The 26,782-nt window shown below is 40.7% G+C and overlaps 1 protein-coding gene across 2 annotated transcripts in view; it reads right to left on the bottom strand.

Annotated features, from left to right (window-relative positions):
• Positions 1-25,013, bottom strand: part of CLEC4A (C-type lectin domain family 4 member A) — a 38,671-nt gene extending 13,658 nt beyond the window's left edge. Inside the window, exons 1-4 of one of the 2 annotated variants that reach the window (XM_055358609.2) lie at positions 21,931-25,013; positions 20,871-20,958; positions 19,447-19,569; positions 978-4,022 (exon numbers count right to left, since the gene is read on the bottom strand). In XM_055358609.2, coding sequence (XP_055214584.1) covers positions 978-1,059 — 82 coding nt within the window. In that variant the 5' untranslated portion in view covers positions 1,060-4,022; positions 19,447-19,569; positions 20,871-20,958; positions 21,931-25,013. Of the gene's footprint in view, positions 1-977; positions 4,023-17,415; positions 17,571-19,446; positions 19,570-20,870; positions 20,959-21,930 lie in introns of those variants that run through there. The other variant, XM_004052644.5, reaches the window with a different exon arrangement.
• Positions 25,014-26,782: the final 1,769 nt, after the last annotated feature.

The following is a 26,782-nucleotide window of genomic DNA, read 5'->3' as shown; positions in this document are numbered from 1 at the left end:
ATAATATGATTACATTTTTAGTAAAATACATATGCACATTATATGTATTTGTATGTGGAAGGATATTCACTAAATTGCAAATTATGATTTTCTCTAGATGATAAGAATAATTATAATTCAAATATCTGTGTACCTCTGGTTAATTTTTTCTACAATGAACATTAATACTTGTGTAATAAAGAAATTATATAAAGTTTTTAAGGAGAAAAAATTTCCCTAAGTGCTCTCCACACCTTCACAGAGGTATTTTAGAAAGCGTAACTATAGTCCTGACCCCTTCCCCCATAGTTTCTTGTACTCTATATACATTCTTTTCTCTCTTTTGCTCTATACTTGAGATATCACACATGACACCCAAATTACCTTGCATCTACTCCCAAACGTAACAGAATCTGTCTCAGAGATGCAACATGCAATAGGTTCTCTGATTTCAGAAAAAGTTTCCTGGAGATTTAAGAGACTTTCTTTGTAGACTTTCTAGTCTTTCATCTGCAAAGGCCTTTTGTTACATTTCCATCCATTAACAACAAATATACCCTCACCACTGTCCACCCAAACTCTTTCCCTCTAACTGATCAAAAAACAAATCTCACAAATTCATCAGGACCCCCTGCATCTGGATTGATGGTTTCAGAAGCTGTACTCAATCTCTTAACCCCAGCCCCACTCAGCCTCAGAAAACACAGGGGCATCAGAGCACTTGCCTTAGCTCAGAACTGGAGTGGATTTCTCTCACCTCCGTTTCAGTAAGCAGAGTGGAGGCTGAAGAGAGTGGCACAAAACCTTTTCTTCTCCACAATACAAATGTACACCCCGTAATGCATATCTGCAGGCCACTCAATCTTCTGGGACTCTTGTGTTTCCCAGACATACTCAATCAGACAACCAGCAACTGACAACACCTATGCCTTATTCATAAACCCTCTCCTCATCCTTCACCTCATCATTCACTCTGACCCCTAGAAAATGATCTTTACCTGCAGAAGAGGCTGTGTTGATGCCCGAGGACTTGAATTCATTTTTGAACCTCACTTCAGCATAAGTGATTTCCGAAGTCATAATGGGAAGAGACCTTCTGCTTTCTTCAGAAAATCTGTTTCAAATCTTTCTTAAAACATCTTATAAACAGGAACCAAACATGGTGGTAAATTACCTCCTTCCTTTCACTCAACTAGTGGAGAGCAGAGGCACCAGATAGGCACATATCCTCAAGAGGGGTCTCACGAGAACTAAGAACCACAATAAAAACTAAAAACCGCAGTTCACAGAAGCCCTTTCCTCAGGACCGGTATAGTGAGAATCACAGCCTTGAAACAAATGCAAGCAAATGCAATAAAAGTGGGAACTCAAAGGGTTGCGGAAAGAGGAAGAAAAATAAAAGAAGAACCAAGCAATTAGAGTCTTTCTGGAGAACTGCGTTTTTCACCAGTAAAAAATACAATTTCTGTGCTTCCACACACAAATGTAATTACTTTTGACCAAACAACCTGAACAAAGACTTATGTTGCATTCATCTCATCACTTTTGACTGATCAGGCAACTTGTTAGTACCACATTCTAAGAGTATCATTGACACAAAACTCACATATCAGCCTCCCCACCTTCAAGAATCAGTTTCCTCTAGCATGGTGGGGATGGCAAAGTTTAAACCCCATGTCTTCTGAAGCTGTTCCTCCATGCTCTCTGTGTTTCCTTGTTGGTAACTAACTCTATCAAAAGTCTGCATTCATCTTGCTAGAATCTCCAGAAAGCAGCTCCCTTTACTGGATGTTGGAGGAGAGGGGAGGCCAGCCTTTATTCCATGCTTCCCTAACCTTTTAATCCCCACACCACCTCCAATATATATGACTACCTTTTAACAGTTAGGAGAATTATATAGAATCACAGTATAGAAGGGGATAAACTTAAACAAAGTACTAAATATGACTTTTTCCAAAGGCCTAGAAGAAAACACTCCAAATATTAAATCCTTCATGTGGAATCTCTCCATAGACACGCTCCCAGCTCACACCTGGATTCTCTGCCCTCAACTCTCCACAAATGATCCTCCTTTTAATCTCCCCCAGCTGATTCCTTCTCCTGCATAACACACATGCATACATGCATGCACACACACACAAACACACACCTCTATATTTCTATATTATTTCCATATCTAAATATATTGAACACCATGAGTTCACACTAATTCCTCTAATTCCAATCTAACACCACAGGTTTCATTCTAGTTTTCTCCCTTCCCACATTCCTAACTCCTTTCTGTGACAGTAAGAAACCTGCTTTCATTGTCTTTCACTTATTCCTTATTTGATCAATCTCCTGGATGTCGTCAATCTCCCACCTGCTAAGATGTCCCTCTCTTCCTAGTTGGGCTCTGACTCCCCAGTCCAAGCCACCATCCCCTGCGCTGATGCCCTCCCTCCTCACTCTGAGAGTGCCGGCAAAGGGCCAGCCCACTCCCCACCCCCATGAACATCCCCCAACAAACATCCCCCTCACCCTGCCAAGGCTCTGACTCCCTGTGCTAGGCCATTCCTCTGCAGGAAAGCCCTCCTCACTCTGCTTGCACTCTGATTCCTGATGCTGGTCCCCTAGTCACCACTTAGACCCCCTTAGGTTCTAATGCTCCACACAAGGTCACTCTATGGGTGGAAGCCCTCCTCACCCTGGAGGGGTCTGATTTCCTTACTGGGCTATCCTACCACATGGACCACCTCCTTATCCTGCTAAGTTTCTGAAACCCACACCAAGTCCACCCTCTGCATAGAAGCTTTCTTCATCCTGCTTGGGCTCTGACACTCCATGCAGGTCCTCCATCCCCCAGCAATAATGTCCATCTGACCCTACTTAGCATCTGAGTTCCCTCACTGGGCTACCCCACCACACGGACACCCTCCTTATCATGCTTGGTCTCTGAAACCCACACCAGGTCTACCCTCTGCAAGGATGCTCTCTCTCCTCATCCTGCTTAAGTGCTGAGTCCCAACCCCAACTGGGCCAACACTAGGCATGGGTGTCCTCCTCACCTCTCCCACATGCTGACATACATACCAGGCTGGCCCTAGAGTACTCTGCTCAGCCATTTGCGACTCTGACTCCCTATAGAAGGTAACCTCATACACGGATGCCCTCCTCACCCTGCTTGCACTCACTGCACCTGACTATCCCACCACATAGATGCCTTCTTTACCTCTCAGACTCTGACCTCTCACATCAGGCTACCCCTACTATGGACACCCTCCTCAATCTTATCCTCTGACACCCTGCACTGGGCTATTGCCAGGAGTGGACACCTCCTCGCTCTGGTTCTCCATGCCAGGACACTTTCCCACCCCCACAGGATGTTCTTCTCACTCTGCTTGGGCTCCAGAACCACTGTCAAGCCAATACCCTGCATAGTCACCCTTCTCACCCTGCTAAAGCTCTCCCCCTGTGCCAGGCCACTGCTGCCCTCCCAGCCACCTCACCATAGACACCTATCTTGATACTGCTTTATTTAGAATCAAATTATTTAGTAAGAAAAGGGAAAGGGGAATGACAAAGCATAAGGGAAGGATAAGGGAATTTTAAGTTCTCCACAAATTAATGATTGGACCTAACCAGCACGTGCACGTAGACAGGTATACATGCACACATACTCCCTGAAATAATAATCATTGATTCTCAGAGTCTTTACAATCTAAGCTCATAATTAGAAAGCAAACCATATTCCTAAAACTATAGCTCTCTCCCTGGAATAAGTCACATTATAACTGGATTACACTGTATCACCAACCCCAAAATCCAAGTGGCTTACAACAACAAACATGTATTTCTCACTCACATTACACTTGTGCTTAGGGTCACCTTGGAGTTGACTGCAACTCTGCTTGGCTCCTCTCCAAGTGTTTTCTCATTCTGGAAGCTGAGATCACAGAATAGCTCCTTGTAAGCTGAACCATGTAGTAGCATCCTTTATTCAGATAAGGTGTACATTGTATTTGCTCTGATTCTGTTGGCCAATGCAAGTTACCTGAACAAACCTGCAAGTGAGACAGGGAAATATACTTTGTCTACAGAAAGACATGTCAAGGGTATCAAAGTTTAATCCTTTCACAAAGGAGAACACAGACATTTGGAAACAATAATAGAATCTATCCCCTTATCCCTTTAAATTATTTATCCAAGAGATCTCTTGGGCAGTGATCTCCAAAATGGGGCACAAGTACCTTAGGCAGTATAAAAGAGGATCTGCTAAGGCACAGAGAAAAAACACTAAAACATCTATTTACATTTATTTAAAGTTTTAAGGAAGACAAGCTTTACTAGTATTGATTGCATGTCATGTGTGGTATGGTACCTATTATGAGAGAAGACTGGAAGTTCCACAACTCTGAGAGGCTGACAGTGCGCCTTCACTTGTTCGTTCACTCTCTGAATATTGTATCATGTTGCAGTTAACCTGGGTAATAAAGAATTTGCCTGGATTTTGTTCCCACTTCCTGGAGGTAGCCTTTAAATCCTTGGAATTTTCCAAATAATAGGATTGTCTTTGTTATTCATGGTGGGCCTGTATATCTCATGCTAATGAAGTCTCTCATGATGGGCTCTAAGATAGTTTACGCTAAGAAGGTGATTCAGGGTGGGGCTGGCCATGCCGGAAAGACCAGTCATGTGATTGGCACATTGAAGCCCTGAGCCATGTTATATCAGCCCAGGTGGGGAAGGGAAGCTAGAGACTGAGTTCAACTTGTGACCAATGGTTCAATCAATCATGCCTACATAATGGACCCCAGTAAAAACTCTGGGCATTGAAGCTCCCCTGGTTGGCAATACTCTGTGTATTATCACACATTAAAGTTCTAAGAAAGTGATATATCAATGGGGTCGATGGAAATTTCCATTTAGGACCCTCTCAGGCCTTACCCCATGCATCTCTCCCTCTGGCTGGTTCTGATTTGTATCCTTTTGCTATACTAAAACTGCAATCATAAGCATGGCACTATCCTGAGTTCAGTGAGTCATTCTAATAAATCATAAAACCTGAAGGGATCATGGGAACCCCCAGATTTGTAGTCAGTTGATCAGGAGTGAGTACACCCCTGGGAACCCCTGAACTTGTGGCTGGTATCTGAAGTAATGGCAGTCTTATGAAGGGCATGCCCTCAACGTGTGAAATTTGGCCTAAGACCAGGTAGTTGATATCAGAAGTCAATTTAATAGCTCAGTATTGTTAATTTCATGAAAACAAGATATTCGTTAGACTATTTATATTGATATGATGGCAAGTGACCATTCTGTTCACTGTGAAATTAATCTCAGTATTTAGAAGTAAGGATGGAGTAAATAGGGCACTTTTATTTTTACTTTAAAGTTTTTTTACTGTTTGATATTTTATAAGCATGTATTTCTTTCATAATAAAAAGACACAGGCTAGGCATGGTAGCTCATGCCTGTAATCCCAGCACTTTGGGAGGCCAAGGCGGGTGGATCACCTAAGGTCAGGGGATTGAGACCAGCCTGACCAACACGGTGAAACCCCGTCACTACTAAAAATACAAAATTAGCCAGGCGTGGTGGTGCATGCCTATAAGCCCGGACACTAGGGAGGTTGAGGCAGGAGAACCACTTGAACCTGGGAGGCAGAAGTTGCAGTGAACTGAGATCGCACCATTGCACTCCAGCCTGGGCAACAGTAGCGAAGCTCTGTCTCAGAAAACAAAAGCAAACAAATAAAAAATCTATCTTATTTTCACCAAAGATGAGACTAAGACCATTTTTGCAGCAAGGCTAGTTAATTCAGCTGGTATTAGCTTAGTGTTTTTGAGGTTCATCCATGTTATAGCTCATATCAGTTTCTCAGTCCATTAGTGTTGTTAACAACAAAATACCTGAGACTGGGTAATTTATAAGGAAGAGAAATTTATTTTCTCAGTTCTGGAGGTTGGGAAGCCCAAGATCAAGGCACCAGCATATTCAGTTATCTGGTGATGATTGTATCTTCTAAGGGGAGGAACACCATGTCTTCACATGGCAGAAGGCAGATGGGCAAGAGATAGACCAGCAATGCATGATGCCTTTTTTATAGGAGCCTTAATTCCATCCACAAAGCCCTCATGGCCTAACCACCTCTAAAAGGGCCCACCTCTTAATATCATCACACTGGCAATACCTGAGTTTTGGATGATGATGTGGTTTGGATCTGTGTCCCCACCAAATCTCACATCAAAGTATAATCCTCAGTGTTGGAGGTGGGCCTGGTAGGAGGTGACTGGATCATGGGGGTAGATTTCCCCTTCGTAGTGTCCTCGCCATAGTGAGTTCTCGTGAGATCTGGTGGCTTAAAAGTGTGTGGCACCTCACCCCTCTCTCTTCCTCCTGCTCTGGTCGTGCGAAGTGCCTTGCTCCCACTTTGCCTTCCACCATGATTGGAAGCTTCCTGAAGCGTCCTCAAAAAGCAGAAGCTGCTATGCTTCCTGTATAGCCTGCAGAACTGTAAGCCAATTAAAGCTCTTTTTCTTTATGAATTACCTAGTCTCAGGTTTTTTTTTTTTTATAGCAGTGCAAGAATAGACTAATACAGAGAGGGACACATTTAAACCACAGCAATCAGTAATTCATTCTTTTTATGGACAAATAATATTCCATTGTATGTTGAATCTCAACCTGACAATGTAAATTGTTAGCTTATCTTCACAGGTAGAAGACAAGAACAAGACCAGAAATCATCCCTCTGTCTACTCCCAGATGAATGCATAAATGACTTTTCTTTCACCCCCACTTTTCACATGTAAAATGTAGATTCATTGAGTGCTAATCAGAGCCTCACAAGAAAGTAACCACTTGCCTCCTTGTCTACTCTCCCTTGCCTTTTTTTTCTCCCCTTTCCTCCTTCCCCTCCTGCTTGCTCTTTTCCCTTAAAATACTGAGGTCCTCAAAACCCTCTTTGGAAAAAGCACCAATCACAGATGCTCCTGTGATTTGTGTTTTGTTCCTGGGCATGCCCTCAACCTTGGCAAAATAAACCTGAAAATCAGTTGAGACCTGCCTCAGTCACTTTTTGGTTTATGCAAGTAATGGTTGTCATTCTTTTTGCCATCTAATTCTCCTTATGTTTGAAGAATATTCCCACTTTATGAAACAGAGCTCTTCATATTCTACAACAGCTGCAAATCCAGGCATTTGCTTTCAGAAATTGTACCATAAATACTTGAAAGCTATAGAAGTAAAATAGAGGAAATTTGAGATTTATTATCCAATCTGGTTGAACCTGAGAAAAGAGCAAGTACGACTAGTATTAACAGATGGGACTTGGTAGTCCTTGCCATGCAATGACAAAATAGGCAAATTGAAACACATTGTCACCTAAAAAAAAGTTCCCATTGGAGACAAGCCTTTAAGAGCCCAAGCAGGCTGGGTGCGGTGGCTCACACCTGTAATCCCAGCACCCTGGGAGGCCAAGGCAGGTGTATCACCTGAGGTCAGGAATTTGAGACCAGCATGGCCAACTTGGTGAAATCCCATCTCTACTAAAAATACAAAAATTAGCCAGGTGTGGTGATGAGCACCTGTAATCCCAGTTACTCAAGAGGCTGAAGCAGGAGAATCACTTGAACCCAGGAGGCAGAGGTTGCAGTGAGCCGAGATCATGCCACTGCACTCCAGCCTGCGCGACAGAGAGAGACTCCACTTAAAAAAACAAAAAAAACAAAAAAAAAGAAGAGACCAAGCAACCCCAAGGGAAAGAATTTAAGAAGTGTACAGTAGAATAGTTGCTTCTTATGGCACTGGATAACCCAAAGGAAGAGATTAACAAACTCAATATATCCTAAATTCTTGACCCAAGGAAAAAACTGAAAACTAGAATTTCTATAACTATATTAAAAGAATTCTTTATTGCTTGTAGCTGCAGGCTGAAGAGACCAAAAGCCAAAGTTTTAGTTGGACTCGATGGTTAAAATCTGCAAATCCAGTTGAATTCAAGCTTTGCTATGTCTCTTAAGTGAAAACGAGAGGCTTGATTGTGATAAAATGTGATCTCAAGAACTGATAAAGAAATATATGGAGGATACCCATATATTGCCCAAAGCATCACAAACACTCCAAGTCCAAGAAGTTTCCTATCCCCACAAAAGCAGCAGGTATAGTGAGAGCCTGAAGTCACCCTCCGGTTATTTCCCAAATTCCTGTTGTCCAGAATCCCCACACTGTCTCCCTGACCTGTGAAGTAAGGTCCATTATGATGGAAAACCAAACTGAAGCTCCTGAACTTCCCCTTCCTAGTAAAATAAAATCAAAAGCAGTAAAGCATCTATAATGAAATCACAAAGATTAGTACCACTAGCAAAGGATTCAAAACTGAAGCATAAGCAATTCCTATTATATTCTTGATTTAAATCACTCATCTTGCCAATACAGATGGGTCATAAACAATGGGAGTAGATGATCATACATTTAATCAGGAGGTGACTCCAATTTTAGCTGCTTTCCAAATGCGAGGTCTAGAGCAAGTCAATACAGTACTTGGCCCTTAATGTATACCTATTAATGGCCAGGTACGATGACTCACGCCTGAAATCCTCACACTTTGGGAAGCCAAGGCAGAAGGATCGCTTGAGTCCAGATCTTTGAGACCAGCCTGGGCAACATAGTGAAACCCCACTTCTACAAAAATAAAAAATAAAAATTAGACCGGGTGCAGTGGCTCACACCTGTAATCCTAGCACTCTGGGAGGCCGAGACAGGTGGGTCATTTGAGGTCAGGAGTTCAAGACCAGCCTGGCCAACATGGTGAAATCCTGTCTCTACTAAAAATACAAAAATTAGCCAGGCAGTAGTGGTGCACACCTGTAATCCCAGCTACTTGGGAGGCTGAGGCAGGAGAATCGCTTGAGCCTGGGAGGCAGAGGTTGTGGTGAGCCGAGATCACACCTGCACTCCAGTCTGGGTGACAGAGTGAGACCCTGTCTCAAAATATATATATATATATATTAAAAATTAGCCAGGCATGGTGGCACACATCTATAGTCCCAGCTTCTTAGCAGGCTGAGGTGGGAGGATCACTTGAGCCCAGTAGGTTGAGGCTGCAGTGAGTTGTGATCGTGTCACTGCACTCTAGCCTGCACAACAGGGCAAGACTCTGTCTAGAAAAAATTAAATATATATATATGACATATATGTATATTATCTGGTGGATATTATTTCTTCCAGTTAATAAATAAGCAAAAAAATCATCATCAAATTGCTTTTCTCCTGGCAGAAACAATATACCTTCATCATCTTCAGACCTATGTAACTCTTCAGATCTATGTAACTCTTTCAATCTGGCCTACCATTTATCCTGCAGAAAACTTAAACATCTCACCGTTTTACAGGATATCCTGCTGGTTCACTCCATTGATGATATCCTACAAATGCTACAAGGAAAGCAGGACAATACAGTACCCTAGATGCCTTGGTAAGCCTCATGCCATTGAAGTCCTGGTCTATCAGGCAGTGGTTCTCAGTGTGGTCCTAAACCAACAGCATCACCTGGGAACTTGTTAGAAATGCATATTCTCAGGCTCCACCTTAGATGTACTGAATCCATAATTTTGAGAATGGGGCCCAAAAATTGGTGTTTTAACCAGCCCTTCAGTTGATCCTGATTGATGTCTGGGGCACTTAAATATCCCCTCCAAAATATCAAATAATGTGCCATTTTAAAAGGCAGGATTCACAGGCCTCTTTGGATTTTTAAGGCAATATATTTCACATTTGGGTGTTCAAACATATTTGCCAGAAAATCGAAAAGCTTCCAGGATTTGGTGACATACTGAAAAGGCTGTTCAGGTGGTCCAGGCCACAGGTAGACAGTCTGCACTTAGCCCTAATAAACTAGCGGTGCTTGAACCCTCTTTGGCAAATCCATGCAGATTGGAGCCTAAAGCAAACCAACCTGGAGATTGGTAGGAGAATTCAAAGGAGGCCAGTAGGATATTTCAGAGGAAATCATTCCCTCTCAGCGAGTAATTGGTCTATTCTTGAGAAATGCTATTGGGTCCTCAGTGAATCAGAACATAGCAACATGGGACAACAGGTAAAGATGCAACTTGAGGTAACCTTCATGAGCTGAGAGTCATCTAACTGGAGTAGAAAATCCTTAGATGCAGTAATGGCTATGGGTTTGGATTTAAATACACACAAAAATGAGGAAACAAAGCCTTGGACAAGCACTAAGCAGGGAGCTGGAATTGAGACTTCCGTATAATTCATAATTTTTGCAAAACTGCAAATTAAGCGAAAGGTAAACTAGAAAGAGTTCAGCAGTAATACCTCTCCCTGGGCTTTGGGTGAAAAAAGAAAAATTCATAGGAAAGTACAAGGTGAGTCTACAATATTTTGTTCCATCAGAAATAAAGGAATTGGCCGGGCACGGTGGCTCACGCCTGTAATCCCAGCACTTTGGGAGGCTGAGGCGGGTGGATCACGAGGTCAGGAGATTGAGACCATCCTGGCTAACACGGTGAAACCCCGTCTCTACTAAAAATACAAAAAATTAGCCGGGTGTGGTGGCAGGCGCCTGTGGTCCCAGCTACTCGGGAGGCTGAGGCAGGAGAATGGCGTGAACCCAGGAGGCAGAGCTTGCAGTGAGCCGAGATCACGCCACTGCACTCCAGCCTGGGCGACAGAGCAAGACTCCATCTCAGAAAAAAAAAAAAAGAAATAAAGGAATTGCTCAAACATTAATGCAAGTACATCAAAAAGCAACAAATTAGCTTGAAGGCTACTAGCCAATTTTAGGGCAATTTGAGCACCGTATGGACTCCTCTTTTGTAGGTATCATATCTTCACCTTTTACTTCAGCTCTTGCTACAGAAACCAGCCTCGGGAAAGTGCAACCTGATAACACCTTGCCTCAGCCAACCATGAATCTCTTGCTTTCCGTCCCAGGGCTCCTCTGACATTACAGGTATGGATGCCCCCTGTACAGAACAAACCTGAAACTGTGCAGGTGCCAACACACCATGAGGAAACCCTGATCCAATGATGGAAGGAAGCTAGTGGATAAATTGTCCCCTCTTTTATCACTTGGGGACACAATTTTAAGGTGCATTCTACACAGCTCCTCAGAGCTCCAGAAGAATGGAGTCTCAGTTGCCCAAAGCAGTAACCAACTTAATAATGCACCCTTGTATTAGCTTTCCCTCTTCCCCATTTAACTCTTCTAGTCTCTCATTCCTGTTAGGCAATAAGAACCTGGGTAGAGGGTGAGATGACAATAAGATCCAAGAAGAGAGAAATCTGAAAGGTGAGCAGATTGCTACAACTGCTTTATTCTGAGGTTTGCTAATTCTGAGCATGGGCAGGAGGCTGAGAATCTGGTCTTTGTACCCGCAGATGGCTGCTGCTAGGGGACAAAAAAGCCATTGGAGCTTTTGGTAGAGCTTTAAGGAGACTTCAAGTAGATTGCTAATTTCTCCCTAGAACGTTTTCTGAATTTAAAGACTGTATAACTCAACACTAAAACAAAAACAAATCACCTAAGCAGAAAGCCAAATTTGTCAAAATGTCAACAATTGTTAAATATGGACAATGGACCAACAACGATAGACTGGATTAAGAAAATGTGGCACATATACACCATGGAATACTATGCAGCCATAAAAAATGATGAGTTCATGTCCTTTGTAGGGACATGGATGAAACTGGTAACCATCATTCTCAGCAAACTATCGCAAGGACAAAAAACCAAACACCGCATGTTCTCACTCACAGGTGGGAATTGAACAATGATAACATATGGACACAGAAAGGGGAACATCACACACTGGGGACTGTTGTGGGGTGGGGGGAGGGGGGAGGGATAGCATTAGGAGATATACCTAATGTAAATGACGAGTTAATGGGTGCAGCACACCAACATGGCGCATGTATACATATGTAACAAACCTGCACGTTGTGCACATGTACCCTAAAACTTAAAGTATAATAATAATAAAATAAAATAAAATATGGACAATGGATATATGGATATTAACTGTATTATTCATTCAACTTCTGTTTGAAAATATTCATGATAAAAAGTGGAAGGGAAAATCCCAGGCCTCTGTGTACGTAAGTTTGGAGTACCAACTTATATTATCTATGATATAGGTAATTTTGGAGCACAAACTTATATGACTTAGGATATAAAGGAGACTCTGAGCCAGGAATTTAACTTAAAATTAGGTCTCAATCTGATAATAACCCTGAGGACTTAGAAAAGGCAAATGCAAAACCACTCCAAAGAAATACTCCCACAACTGAGGTAGAACAGGATTGCCCATAAGGAAAACACACTAAAGACAAACTCACAACTAAAACTTAAACACATGACAACACATGAAAAAAAAAGATAGTAAATAAATATATGAAAAGAGCACAATCTCACTGTAGTAAGAGAAATGAATATATTTTTCACCCAATATATTAACTAAATATTTTAAAAATAAACTGTTGACAAAATAGAGAAACAAACAGCCTCAGAATTTATATTAAGTATATGAATTAGGCAGAAGATAATATAGAAATAAATCTATCAAAATTTTAAATGTTGGGGGAGGGAGGAAGGGAGACAAGGGTTGAAACATTATTGGATACTATGCTCACTACCTGAGTGATGGGATCAGTCATATCCCAAACTTCAGCATCACGCAATATACCCACGTAGGCCAGGTGCGTTAGCTCATGCCTGTAATCCCAGCACTTTGGGAGGCCAAGCTGGGCGGATCACCTGAGGTCAAGAGTTTGAGACCAGCCTGACCAACATGGAGAAACCCCATCGCTACTAAAAATACAAAATTAGCCGGGCATAGTGGTGCATGCCTGTAATCCCAGCTACTCAGGAAGCTGAGGCAGGAGAATTGCTTGAACCCAGGAGGCAGAGACTGAGGTGAGCAGAGATTGCACCATTGCACTCCAGCCTGGGCAACAAGAGCAAAGCTCTGTCTAAAAAAAAAATATATATATATATACACACACACACACACACACACACACACATATATATACACACTCACATAACAAACCTGCACATGTACCCCCGAGTCTAAAAAAAAAATTTGAAATTTTTTTTTATTTTAATTAATCGCATTTCACCCACCAAGTCCATTTCTGGGGAATCTATCCTTTAAATTTTTCATTTAAGTATATATTATATGTAAAAGATGTTCAGTGTAAAATTTAGTGTCAAAAATGTCGGAAATGTTACTATCAATGAGGACAGTGGTTAAATATATTATAGTACATCCATACATTAGAGAACCTGAATAGCTCTAAACATAAACTAAACATAAGTAAATACAAATGCATGGGCAAAGAAAGAACTTCAGAACATCATTAATTTTTAAAATAATAATATAAACAATTTACATGTAATTTTTATTTTATTAAAGGATCTTTGCATAGGCAGATACACACAGAGAGAGAATGCTTTAAAAAATGTCTAGAAGGCCAGGTGCAGTGGCTCACACCTGTAATCCCAGCACATTGGGAGGCTGAGGCAGGTGGACCATCTGAGGTCAGGAGTTCAAGGCCAGCCTGGCCAACATGGTGAAACCCTGTGTCCACTAAAAATACAAAAATTAGCCGGAGGTGGTGGTGCACGCCTGTAATCCCAGCTATTTGGCAGGCTGAGGCAAGAGAATTGCTTGAACCTGGGAGGCAGAGGTTGTAGTGAGCTGAGATCAGCCACTGCACTCCAGTGTGGGCAACAGAGCCAGAGTCTGTCTCAAAAAAAAAAAAAAGAAGATGTTGGGCCAGGCGCGGTGGCTCACGCCTGTAATCCCAGCCCTTTGGGAGGCTGAGGCGGTGGATCACAAGGTCAGGAGATAGAGACCATCCTGGCTAACACAGTGAAACCCCATCTATACTAAAAATACAAAAAATTAGCCAGGCATGGTGGTGGGCACCTGTAGTCCCAGCTACTCGGGAGGCTGAGGCAGGAGAATTGTGTGAACCTGGGAGACGGAGCTTGTAGTGAGCGGAGATCACACCACTGCACTCCAGCCTGGGCGACAGAGCGAGACTCCGTCTCAAAAAAAAAAAAAGTGTCGAGAAAGATGCACACAAAATTATTGACAATGGTTTACTTTGCAGAAGGGACTGAGGAGAGAAAAGGGCAAGCAAGGGGGGCACTCACACTGTTCCATATACTTTATCCTGTCTTTATCATGTGACAAACACTGTATTAGGAGTTAGGGGATGGGGGAAGGAAGGGACATGATTCCTAATTTAAAAACCTGATGTCTAATAGAGAAGCATGTAAGTAAATAATTTCAATACAATGGGAGAAGCACAAGACCCTGTTATACACTGTGCAGTGGTGGCACAAAAGAGAAAGAAGACATGGTTTCTGCTTGAGCTTATGAGGAAAGGTTCCGTAGTGGATGAACAGGAACTTGGGAAAAAAGTATTTGAGGCAGAAAGACCAGAGGACGTAAAGGCACTGTAGTATGAAATAGTGCAGCATATAATTAGATCGGTCTGGCTGGAATATTAATACAAATATGGAGGTTTCCTTTTTATAAAATGAAGGTACAGAGGTAGGCCACAATCAATTCATTAATTATTATCTTTGACACTAGCATGTTGTCAATTTAGGTACAAATTAGTAAAGTTTTTTTTAACCTCTCTATGCCTCTGTGTCCTCACCTGTGAAATATGGATAACCATATTTCACCCCAGAGGGTAAGAATTAAGAAATCCCAGAAGTAAGAATCCCAGGGGTTTGTGTGAAGATTGAGTGAGACAATCTTTATAAAGCACTTCGCTAGTCCCTAGCAAATGATCAGTGCTCATAAAATACAGGATAAGAAGACAGTTGGTTTGGGGTTTCTTACTTAAGTGAAAAGGTATATAGTATAAAAGCTATAAAAGGGGTTGAGCAGGATTACAAAGACAGAATAAGAATTTAAATCCTTACTATGGAATCAGTCTGAAATATGTTTCAGAAGCACGTCTCCCTGTAATCCCTTACTCCCCGTTTCTCCTCTATCAGATGACTCTTCCTACTTCCTGCCCCAATCTTGGGGCATCTACCTCACTTCTAAGACAATAAAAAAAGAACTCCTGTCATTTCGCCCTTACACCATCCCATTACACACCTGGAGAGCCAGAATTAGAAGCAGTACTAGTACCAGCAACAAATATTTAAATGGCGCTTACCATATTCCAGGCCCTGTTCTAGGCACTTCAATTACTTTATATATTTTTTAGAGACAGTGTCTCACTCTGTCACCCCAAGCTGGAGTACAGTGGCACCATCATAGCTCACTGTAACCTCAAAATCCTGGGCTCAAGCGATTCTCCCACCGTAGGCTCCTAAAGCACTGGGATTACAGAAGTGAGCCACCATGCCCAGCTAAGCAATTTAATTTTAAAATTTATTTTACAGTCACAATATTCCGTAGGTACTATTTTAATTTCGTATATGAGGAAACTGAGGCAAACAAAGTTTAACTAATTTTTCCAAGGTCAAAAAGCCAGTAAGTGGCAGAGACAAATTTTGTAGCAAAGTAGTCTGTCTTCTCCCAAATCCATGTTCCTGACCACTACTCTTTACTGCCCATTAATCCTCTATTATGGTTGGAGCTAGGAGGAGGGGGTGTCATTAAAATTAAGTATATTCCCCATTCAAGTATTTATTAAAGTATTAAAGTATGAAGAAGGGATCATTTGGTACTTCATTTTCTGCCTGCCCAAACAGCTATTTTTCTACATTCTCAACAAACTTTGGATCAGTTGCAGGCTTAGACCCCATAGACTAAATGCCCCCATCCAGTCTTCATTTCTTTGTTTTTAAATGCTTCCCCTGTTCTCGTCCTATCTTAGATTGTTGAAAAAGAAAATAAAAAATAAAAAACAAATGCTTCCCCTGCCACCAGGAGTCTGAGCAAATTCCTACAACTATTTCAGTTGCTAGGAGGAGCATGCCCTCTAGTGGTCGCATGCTAATATGCAGCCAGATGCAGCACTGACACAAAGTGCTTCAATGACTTTTTTTTCCAATAATAGGTACGTTGGCAGAATACAAATAGTAGGAACAAAGAAAATGTTGAAAAGCAAGCCAAAAAATCCATAGTGGGTCTTAATGCATTACTTTGTTTAATTGAGGGGATGATGTTATCCTTAGATTGATGGGGCAGAACATGAAGTCACAATGGACAATTATTTCACTACTGGCTCAGATGCAGGCAATTAAAGTATACCAGAGCTTTTTTGAAAATATACCACCCTGTATTGTAGGTCTTTGAAAAGGAAACTGAAGATGACAGTTCTAGCAAAATTTTGAAATAAATGTCAAACCATAAAAATGCTGTGAAAACCATCTATATAAACCCAGGCTAAGGACCCACAAGTAAATAAAATTCTCCCTCTTTCCTTCCTTTGAATATGTGACTGATGGAGAATATGTGATTGATGGAGAACTCCTGAACATTAGTCCTATAGTCACATATGTATTTCCTTCATGTACAATTCAGGGCAATTTTAAAAATGGTTTTTGAAAAGGCTACAAAAAAACTAAAACATGAGCAAAGTGCAATGCAATTTTAGCCACTTATAATTAAAATGAGACAGTAAACTACCAAATGTATCAGCAACTCCACTACATGGTACCTGGTGTTCCATCCCCAGGCCAAAAAGTCTATGTACCAAAGTAAAATCTGTCTTCATTACTACTTATGTGGTTCTCTCATATTGACTGGCTCTGAAGCACAAAAATGAGATTTTCTTCACTCAAAACCACACAATTGCATGGAAATTAAACAACCTGCTCCTGAGTGACTTTTGGGTAAACAATAAAATTAAGGTGGAAATCAAGAAATTCTTTGAAACTAATGAGAAATATACAATATACCAGAATCTCTGGGACACAGCTAAAGCAGTTGTTAAGAGGGAAATTTATAGTGCTAAATGCCCACATCAAAAGGTTAGAAAGATCTCAAATTAACAACCTAACACCACTCCTAGAGGAACTAGAGAAACAAGAGCAAACCAATCCCAAAGCTAACAGAAATCAAGAAATAACCAAAACCAGAGCTGAACTGAAGAAACTGAGAAGCAAAATGCCATACAAAAGATCAAGAAATCCTGCAGTTTGTTTTTTAAAACAACAAAGAAGATTAATAGACCACTAGCTAGACTAATAAAGGAAAAAAAAAAAAAAGGCAGAAGATCCATATAAATAGAATCAGAATGACAAAAGGGGCATTACCATTGGCCCCACAGAAATACAAAAAACCCTCAGAGACTATTATGAACACCTCTATGCACACAAACTAGAAAATCTAGAAAAACTAGAAATGGACAAATTCTTGGAAACATGCAACCTCCCAAGACTGAACCAGTAAGAAATTGAATCCCCGAACAGATCAATAACAAGTTCTGAAACTGAATCAGTAATAAAAAACCTACCAACCAGAAAAGGCCCAGGACCAGGTGGATTCACAGCCAAATTCTACCGGATGTATAAAGAAGAGGTTCCTGCTGAACTATTCCTACTGAAATTGTTCCAAAAATTTGAGGAGGAAGGACTCATCGCTAACCCATTCTCTGAAGCCAGTATCATCCTGATTCTAAAACCTGGCAGAGACAGAATAAAAAAGGAAACCAGGTCAATATCCTTGATGAGCATAGATGCAAAAATCATCAACAAAATACAAGCAAACCAAATCCAGTAGCACATCAAAAAGTTAATCCACCATTATCAAGCAGGCTTTATCTCTGGGATGCAAGGTTGGTTCAACATACACAAATCCATGAATGTAATTCACCACATAAAGAAAACTAAAAATAAAAGCCACACAATCATCTAAATAGATGCAAAAAAGGCTTTTGATAAAATTCAACATCTCTTCATGGTTAAAAACCCTCAATACACTAGGCATTGAAGGAATATACCACAAAATAATAAGAACCATCTATGACAGACCCACAGCCAACATCATACTGAATGGGCAAAAGCTGGAAGCATTCTCCTTGAGAACTGGAACAAGACACGGATACCTACTCTCACCATTCCTATGCAACATAGTACTGGAAGTTCTAGGCAGGACAATCAGGCAAGAGAAAGAAATAAAAGGTATCCAAATAGTAACAGAGGAAATCAAATCATCTGTTTGCAGATGAGATGATTCTATACCTAGAAAACCCACAGTCTCTGCCCAAAAGCTTCTAGATCTGATAAACAACTTCAGTAAAGTTTCAAGATAGAAAATCAGTTTACAAAAATCCAACGTCCAAGCTGAGAGGCAAATCAAAAATGTAATTCCATTCAAAATGCCACAAAAAATAATAATAAAATAAAATACCTAGGAATACAGCTAACCAGGGAGGTAAAAGATCTCTACAGCAAGTATTACAAAACACTGCTCAAAGAAATCAGAGACAACACAAGCAAATGGAAAAATATTCCATGCTCATGGATAAGAAGAATCAATATTGTTAAAATGGCCATACTGCCCAAAGCAATTTATAGATTTGATGCTATTCCTATCAAACTACCAATGACATTCTTCACAGAATTTTTTTAAAACTATTCTAAAATTCATATGGAACCAAAAAAGAGCTCAAATAGCCAGGGCAATCCTGAGCAAAAAGAACAAAGCTGGAGGCATTGTGTTGCCTGACTTCAAACTATACTACAAGGCTACAATAACCAAAACAGCATGGTACTGGTACAAAAACAGACACATAGACCAATGTAACAGAATAGAGAGTCCAGAAATAAAGCTGCACACCTACAACCATCTTATCTTTGACAAAGTTGACAAAAACAAGCAATGAGGAAAGGACTCCCTATTCAATAAATGGTGCTGGGATAACTAGCTAGCGATATGCAGAAGATTGAAACTGGACCGCTTCCTTATACCGCGTACAAAAATCAACTCAAGAGGGATTAAAGACTTAAATATAAAACATAAAACTATAAAAACCCTGAAAGATAACCTAGGAAATATCATTCTGGACATAGGAATGGGCAAAGATTTCATAAAGAATATGCCAAAACCAATTACAACAAAAACAAAAACTGACAAATGAAACCAAATTAAACTAAAGAGCTTCTGCACAGCAAAATAAACTATTCACAGAGTAAACAGACAACCAACAGAATGGGAGAATATATTTGTAAACTATGCATCTGACGAAGATCTGATATCCAGAATCTATAAACAGCAAATTAACAAGCAAAAAACAAACAACCCATTAAAAAGTGGGCAAAGGACAAGAACAGGCACTTTTCAAAAGAAGACACATGGCCAACAAGCATATGAAAAATTGCTCAAATCGGCCGGGCACGGTGGCTCATGCCTGTAATCCCAGCACTTTGGGAGGCTGAGGCGGGTGGATCATGAGGTCGGGAGTTTGAGACCAGCCTGGCCAAGATGGTGAAACCCCATCTCTACTAAAAATACAAAAAACTTAGCCAGCTGTGGTGGCACACACCTGTAGTCCCAGCTACTTGGGAGGCTGAGGCAGGAGAATCGCTTGATCCTGGGAGGTGGAGGTTGCAGTGAACCGAGATCGTGCCATTGCACTCCAGCCTGGGTGACAAGAGCGAAACTCCATCTAAAAAAAAAAAAAAAGAAAAGAAAAATTGCTCAACATCACTAATCATTAGAGAAACACAAATCAAAACCACAATAAGATACCATCTCACACCAGTCAGAATGGCTATTATGAAAAAGTCAAAATAACAGCTGTTGATGAGGCTGTGGGAAAAAGGGAACACTTATACACTGCTGGTGGGAACATAAATTAGTTCAGCCATTGTAGAAAGTAGCATGGTGATTTCTCAAAGAACTTAGAACTACCATTCAACCCAGTAATCCCATTATTGGGTATATACCCAAAGGAATATAAATCATTCTACCATAAAGACACATGCATGCCACATACATATGTTCACTGAAGCACTATTCACAATAGCAAAGTCGTGGAATCAACCTAAATGCCCATCAATGGTAGACTGGATAAAGAAAATGTGGTATATATACACTATGGAATACTATGCAGCCATAAAAAAAGAAAAAGAACATGTCCTTGGCAGAACATAGATAGAGCTGGAGGCCATAAACCTAAGTGAACTAATGCAGGAATAGGAAACCAAATACCACATGTTCTCACTTGTGAATGAGATCTAAACATTGAGTACATATGGACACAAAGAAGGGAACAACAGACATTGGGTCCCTGAGTGGGGATGGGGAGAAGGGAGAGGATTGAAAAACTAACTATCAAGTACTATGCTTATTACCCAGGCGACAAAATAATCTGCATATCCAACCCCCATGATATGCAATTTACCTATATAATAAACCTGCATATGTACCTCTGAATCTAAAATAGAAGTTTTTTTTAAAAAAGAAAGAAAAGGTGCAGGGAAACATCAAAGATATGGTGGAGAAGGCAGGGATGGTTTGATTGTTTCTTGAAGAGAATCAGCTGTCCTGTATTAGGATTCATGGAGAAGCCGTAGGCTTTGATATGCACAGCAGCACCCAATTGGCTTAATTTGTAATTATGATCACAGAAACCAATTTATTTGCAAGGCATAAAGTACTTGTTTGCCATCCTAAATACGGAGGAAAAATGGGGAAAATGCACTGGAATGAAAAAAGGAAAATGGAATTTAATTTATTCTGAGGTGGCTTACAATTCAATGTAAGACCAAGTATTTGTCACAACTGGTGTATCTCATCTAGAAAACATTTAAGGTAATGGACTGGCCTTTCTAAAATGTACTGACCTAAAAAAAAAAAAAATGAGATTTTCTGCCACTATGACAAAGCATGTAAGGAATACTTAAGTCATGTAGCCAGGAGCAACCCAAATGAAAATGAGTAAAAGACAGAAAACACTCAACTTACCGACTTCTAGTCCCTCCTCACTGAAATCACTGTTAATCCCACAAGTACTTCGTGAGCATGTACTATCTAGGAAGGTGTATGGGAAGTACTGCAAGTACATAAAAATGAAGACATGGTCTTTACATTCAAAGAGCTTAAAACAAGTGAGGAAGAGAATTTCAACAGCAACACTCCCCACCCCTTGCCCCCTCAAATAAACAGATCACCTTTCAAATTGGAAGGATAGATAAACATTTCATGAAGTAGTATTTGGGCGAGCATTACACAATGGGAAGGACCTCAACAGGCAGGTATAAAAGGGAAAGTATTCTAGGCAGAAGAAATTTTAATTTAGCAAGCACTCAATACTTGTGGCATATGAAAAACAACTAGTGGGGCTGGGCGCAGTGGCTCACGCCTGTAATCCCAGTACTGGGGACGCCAAGGCAGAGGGATCATGAGGTCAGGAGATCGAGATCATCCTGGCTAACATGGTGAAACCCTGTCTCTACTAAAAATACAAAAAATTAGCCAGGCGTGGTGGCATGCCCCTGTAGTCCCAGCTACTCGGGAGGCTGAGGCAGAAGCCAGTGTGAAGCAGGGAGGCAGAGCTTGCAGTGAGCCGAGATCGCGCCACTGCCCTCCAGCCTGGGCGACAGAGTGAGACTCCGTCTTAAAAAAAAAAAAACAGAAAGAAACAAAGAAAAACAACTAGTAGTTCTTAAGTTTGTTAAAGCACATTGTGAGTCAATGGGAAAACTGAGTTGAAGATGAAATTATATTTTGGACTTTATAAGCAAAGAAGAATTATTAAAGGCAATTAATAGGAGAGTAAAAAACATGAGCAGAGCTTTGTTTCACAAACATTACTCTGGGGTTAACATGTAAGCTGAATTAGAACTAAAAAAGCCATTGGCAAGCAGACTGCCTAGGAGGTTATCAGAACGGAGGAAGTGAGGAGTAATACAGGCTCACATTATAACAAGACAAGTAGTATCAAATATAATTAAGGGGAGTTGAGCTAGAAAACTGATTGTCCACATTTTTTTTCCCAAACAAAAACTTAAGGTCTAAGATATACCTCTATCAATAGCAGTGCCTCAAAATCTCAGTAATGATAAGAAAAGACACAGTTCAGGAAGTCTCTTAAGTCCTCCTACAGGAAGGCAAAAGCGGGAGGTATATCAGAATCTCTGAAGAAAGCAGTATGTGTTACTTTTTACATATACATATATATATCTTTTTTCCAGCTTTATTGAGGTATGGTTGACAAATAAAAATTATATATATTTAGAATATACAATGTGATATTTTAATATATGTATACATTGTGAAATGATTACAATTAGGCTAATAAACGTATCCATTACCTCACGTAGTTAACTTGTGTGTGTGGTGAGAACACTTGAGATCTACTCTCTCAGCAAATTTCAGGTATGCATTATTATTAACTATAGTTACCATGCTGTACATAAGGTCTCGGTGCTTATTCATCTTTTAGCTGAAGGTTTGTACCCTTTGACCATTATCTTCCTTCTTCCCTGACCTCCTAGCCTGGGTAACCATGATTCTACCGTGTTTCTGTGAGTTTAACTTTTTCTAGATTCCACTTGTAAGTGAGATCATGCATTATTTATCTGTCCGGCTTATTTCATTTAGTGTCTTCTGCAAACAAAGACAATTTTATTTCTTCCTTTCTGATTTGAATGCCTCTTATTTCTTTTTCTTGCCTGATTGCTCTGGCTAAGTCTTCCAGCACTATGTTGAATAGAAGTAGTGAGTGGGCATCCTTGTCTTCTTCCTAAATTAGAGGAAAAGCTTTCAGTTTCTCACCACGGACAATAATATTAGTTCTGGGCTTGTGATATATGGCCTTTATTGTGTTGAAGTAAGTTCTTTCTATATCTAAATTGTAGGGTATTTATCACAAAAGAATGTTGAATTTAGTGAAATGCTTTTTCTGCATCTATTGAGATGATATGGCCTTTGTCCTTCATTCTGTTAAGACAGTTTATCACATCTGATTTGTGTGTGTTGAACCATCCTTGCATCCAAGGGATAAGTCCCACTTGATCATGGTGTATAATCTTTTAACAGGCTCTATTAAATATACTAGCCAAATTCAGTTGGCTAGTATTTTGTTGAGGATTTCGCATCTGTGTTTATCAGGGATACTGGGATGTAATTTTCTTGTAGTGTCCTTATCTGGCTTTGGTATCAGGGTAATGCTGACCCTGTAAAATGAATTTGAAATTATTCCCTCCTCTTCAATTTTTTGGAAGAGTTTGAGAAGGATTGGTATCAGTTCTTTCTTTTTAATGTAGGAGAAAAGGCATATAAATTTCATTTATTTCTGCTCTGATCTTTTTTGTTTGTTTGTTTTGTTTTGTTTTTTTGAGATGGAGACTCACTCTGTCACCCAGGCTGGAGTGCAATGGCACAGTCTCAGCTCAGTGCAACCTCCGCCTCCCGGATTCAAGCAATTCTCCTGCCTCAGCCTCCCGAGTAGCTAGGACTACAGGCGCGTGCCACCACACCCAGCTAATTTTTGTATTTTTAGGAAAGACAGGGTTTCACTATGTTGGCCAGGCTCGTCTCGAACTCCTGACCTCGTGATCCACATGCCTCAGCTTCCCAAAGTGCTGGGATTACAGGCGTGAGCCACTGTGCCTGGCCTGTTACTTCTTTCTTTCTGCTAACTTTAGGCTTTGGCTAGTTCCTGTAGGTGTAACATTAGCTTGTTTGAGATCTTTCTTTTTTCTTAATGGAGGTATAAACTTCCCTTTTAGAACTCCTTTTGCTGCATCCCATAAATTTTGATATGCTGTGTTTCCACTTTAATTTGTCTCAAGATATTTTTTTCTTTTTTGATTCTTTGACCCATCGGTTGTTCAGGAAACTTTTTAATTTCCACATGTTTGTGAATGTTCTGGTTTTCATCCTGTTATTGATTTCTAATTTCAGACTATTATAGTCAAAAGATACTCAATATGATTTCAATCTTAAATTTAAGACTTGTTTTGTGACCAAACATATTTATACTGGAGAACATTCCATGTGCACTTGAGAAGCATGTGTATTCTGCTGCTGTTGGATAAATGTTGTGTGTATGTCTCTTAGGCCCATATTGTCTGAAGAGCAGCTCAAGTTCAATGTTTCCTCTTTGATTTTCTGTCTGATCTATCCATTGTTGAAAGTGGGGTATTCTATTGCTGTCTATTTCCCTCTTCAAGTCTGTTAAGAGGGCTGTTCTGCCATTCTTTCATTCCTTTACTTTCTTAATAAGCTTGCTTTCACTATTAAAAAAAATCTGTTATTTACTTTATGTATTTTGATGCTCCAATCATCTTGATGAATTTACCTCTTTGGGCCAGGCTCAATGGCTCACACCTGTAATCCCAGCACTTTGGGAGGCTGAGGTGGGTGGATCACTTGAGGTCTGTAGTTCAAGACCAGCCTGGCCAACACGGTGAAAACCCATCTCTACCAAAAATACAAAAATTAGCCGGGCGTGGTGGTACGTGCCTGTAGTCCCAGCTTCAGGAGGCTGAGGCAGGAGAATCACTTGAACCCAGGAGGCAGAGGTTGCAGTGAGCTGAGATCATACCACTGCACTCCAGCCTGGGCAAGAGGGAGATTCTGTCTCAAAGAAAAAAAAAAAAGAATTTACCTCTTCAACATTTATGTAATGCCCGTGTCTCTTGCTCTTGTTATAGCTTTTGACTTAAAGTCTATTTTGTCTGAAATACATACAGTATTCCCCCCTTATCCTGAGGGAATACATTCCAAGATCCCCCTTGGATGTCTGAAACCACAGATGGTACTGAACCCTATATACATTATGTTTTCTCCTATATATACACCTATGATAAAGTTTAACTTATAAATTAGGCACAGCAAGAGATTAACAATAAGTAATAATAAAATAGAATAAATATAACAATATGCCAGAGTCACCACTCTTGTGCTTTGGGGCCACTATTAAGTAAAATAAGGGTTAACTGAATTTGTACAAGCATTGCAATACCACAACAATCTGATAACCAAGAGGACTATCAAGTGGCAAATAGGTAGGTAATGTATACAGAATGGACACATTGGACAAAAGGATGATTCACATCCAGGGCAGGGCAAAGGAATATGGTGTGAGATTTCATCACACTACTCAGAACTATGTGCCACTATTTTTTTTTTTTTTTTTTTTTTGAGACGGAGTCTCGCTCTGTCGCCCAGGCTGGAGTGCAGTGGTGCGATCTCGGCTCACTGCAAGCTCCGCCTCCCAGCTTCACGCCATTCTGCCTCAGCCTTCCGAATAGCTGGGACTACAGGTGCCCATCACCACGCCCGGCTAATTTTTTCTATTTTTTAGTAGAGACGGGGTTTCACCATGTTAGCCAGGATGGTCTCCATCTCCTGACCTCATGATCCGCCCGCCTCAGACTCCCAAAGTGCTGGGATTACAGGGGTGAGCCACCACGCCCGGCCCCCAGTGTGCCACTTTTAAACTTATGAATAATTTTTCTAATTTTCCAGTTAGTATTTTCAAAGCACGGTTGACTGCAGGTAACTGAAAGCACAGAAAACAAAACCTCAGATAAGGAGGGACTATATAGTAATATAGCTACCCCTGCTCTCTTTTGGTTTCCATTTGCATTAAATATCTTTCTCCATGCCTAACTTTCAGTCTCTATGTGTCCTTAAAGGTGAAGTGATGCTCTTGTAGGCAGAATACAGTTGAGTCTTGTTTTTTTAATTCATTTAGCCACTCTGTCTTTTGATTGGAGAATGTAATCCATTTTGCATTCAAAATAATCATTAATAGGTAAGGACTTACTGCTGCCATTTTTCAAATTGTTTTTTGATTGTTTCGTGGGCCCTTTGTTCCTTTCTTCCTCTCTTGCTCTATTCCTTTGTTATTTGATGATTTTCTATAGTCCTTTGATTGTTCTCTTTATCTTTTGTGTATCTACTATAGGTTTTTGCTTTGTGGTTACCATGAGGTTTACAAAACACTTTTAACAGTTTATTTTAAGCTGATAATTTAAATCACATACAAAAACTCTGCACTTTAACTTTCCCTCTCATATATATTTTTTGTTTTGTTTGAGACAGGGTCTTACTGTGTCGGCCAGGTTCGTCTTGAACTCCTGGTCTCAAGCAATACTCCCGCCTCAGCCTCCCAAAGTGCTAGGATTACAGGCATGAGCCACCACACCCAGCCACATTTTGTTTTTGATACCAATTTTCATATTTTTATACTGTGTATCCACTAACAAATTACTGTAGCTATAGTTTTATGGTTTTGGGGAGGTTTTGTTTGGTTTTTTTGGAGATGGAGTCTCACTGTCACCCAGGCTGGAGTGCAGTGGTGTAATCTTAGCCCACTGCAACCTCTGCCTCCCAGGTTCAAGTGATTCTCCTGCCTCAGCCTCCAGAGTAGCTGGGATTACAGGCACCCACCACTACACCCAGCTAATTTTTGTATTTGTAGTAGAGACAGGGTTTCACCATGTTGGCCAGGCTGGTCTTGAACTCCTGACTTCTGGTGATCCACCCACTTCAGCTTCCCAAAGTGCTAGCATTATAGGTATGAGCCACCGTGCCCAGCCTTGATTCATGTTTTTTGTTTTTTCTTTTGAGAGAGTCTCATTTTATCATCCAGGCTAGAGTACCATGGTACAATCACAGCTCACTGCAGCCTCGTCCTCCCAGGCTCAAGTGACCCTCCCACCTCGGCCTCCCAAGTAGCTAGGACTACAGGCACATGCTGCCATGCCCAGCTAATTTTTAGATTTTTTGTAGAGATAAGATCTCGCTATACTGCCCAGGCTGGTCTTGAACTGGCTTCAACCAATCTTCCCACCTTAGCCTCTCAAAGTGCTGGAATTACAGGAGTAAACCACCAACCACATCTAGCTAATTTATCTCCTGTG

The sequence above is a fragment of the Gorilla gorilla genome, chromosome 10, assembly GCF_029281585.2.
Source record: "Gorilla gorilla gorilla isolate KB3781 chromosome 10, NHGRI_mGorGor1-v2.1_pri, whole genome shotgun sequence".
Lineage (NCBI taxonomy): Eukaryota > Metazoa > Chordata > Mammalia > Primates > Hominidae > Gorilla > Gorilla gorilla.
This window is presented reverse-complemented; position numbering and strand designations above follow the sequence as displayed.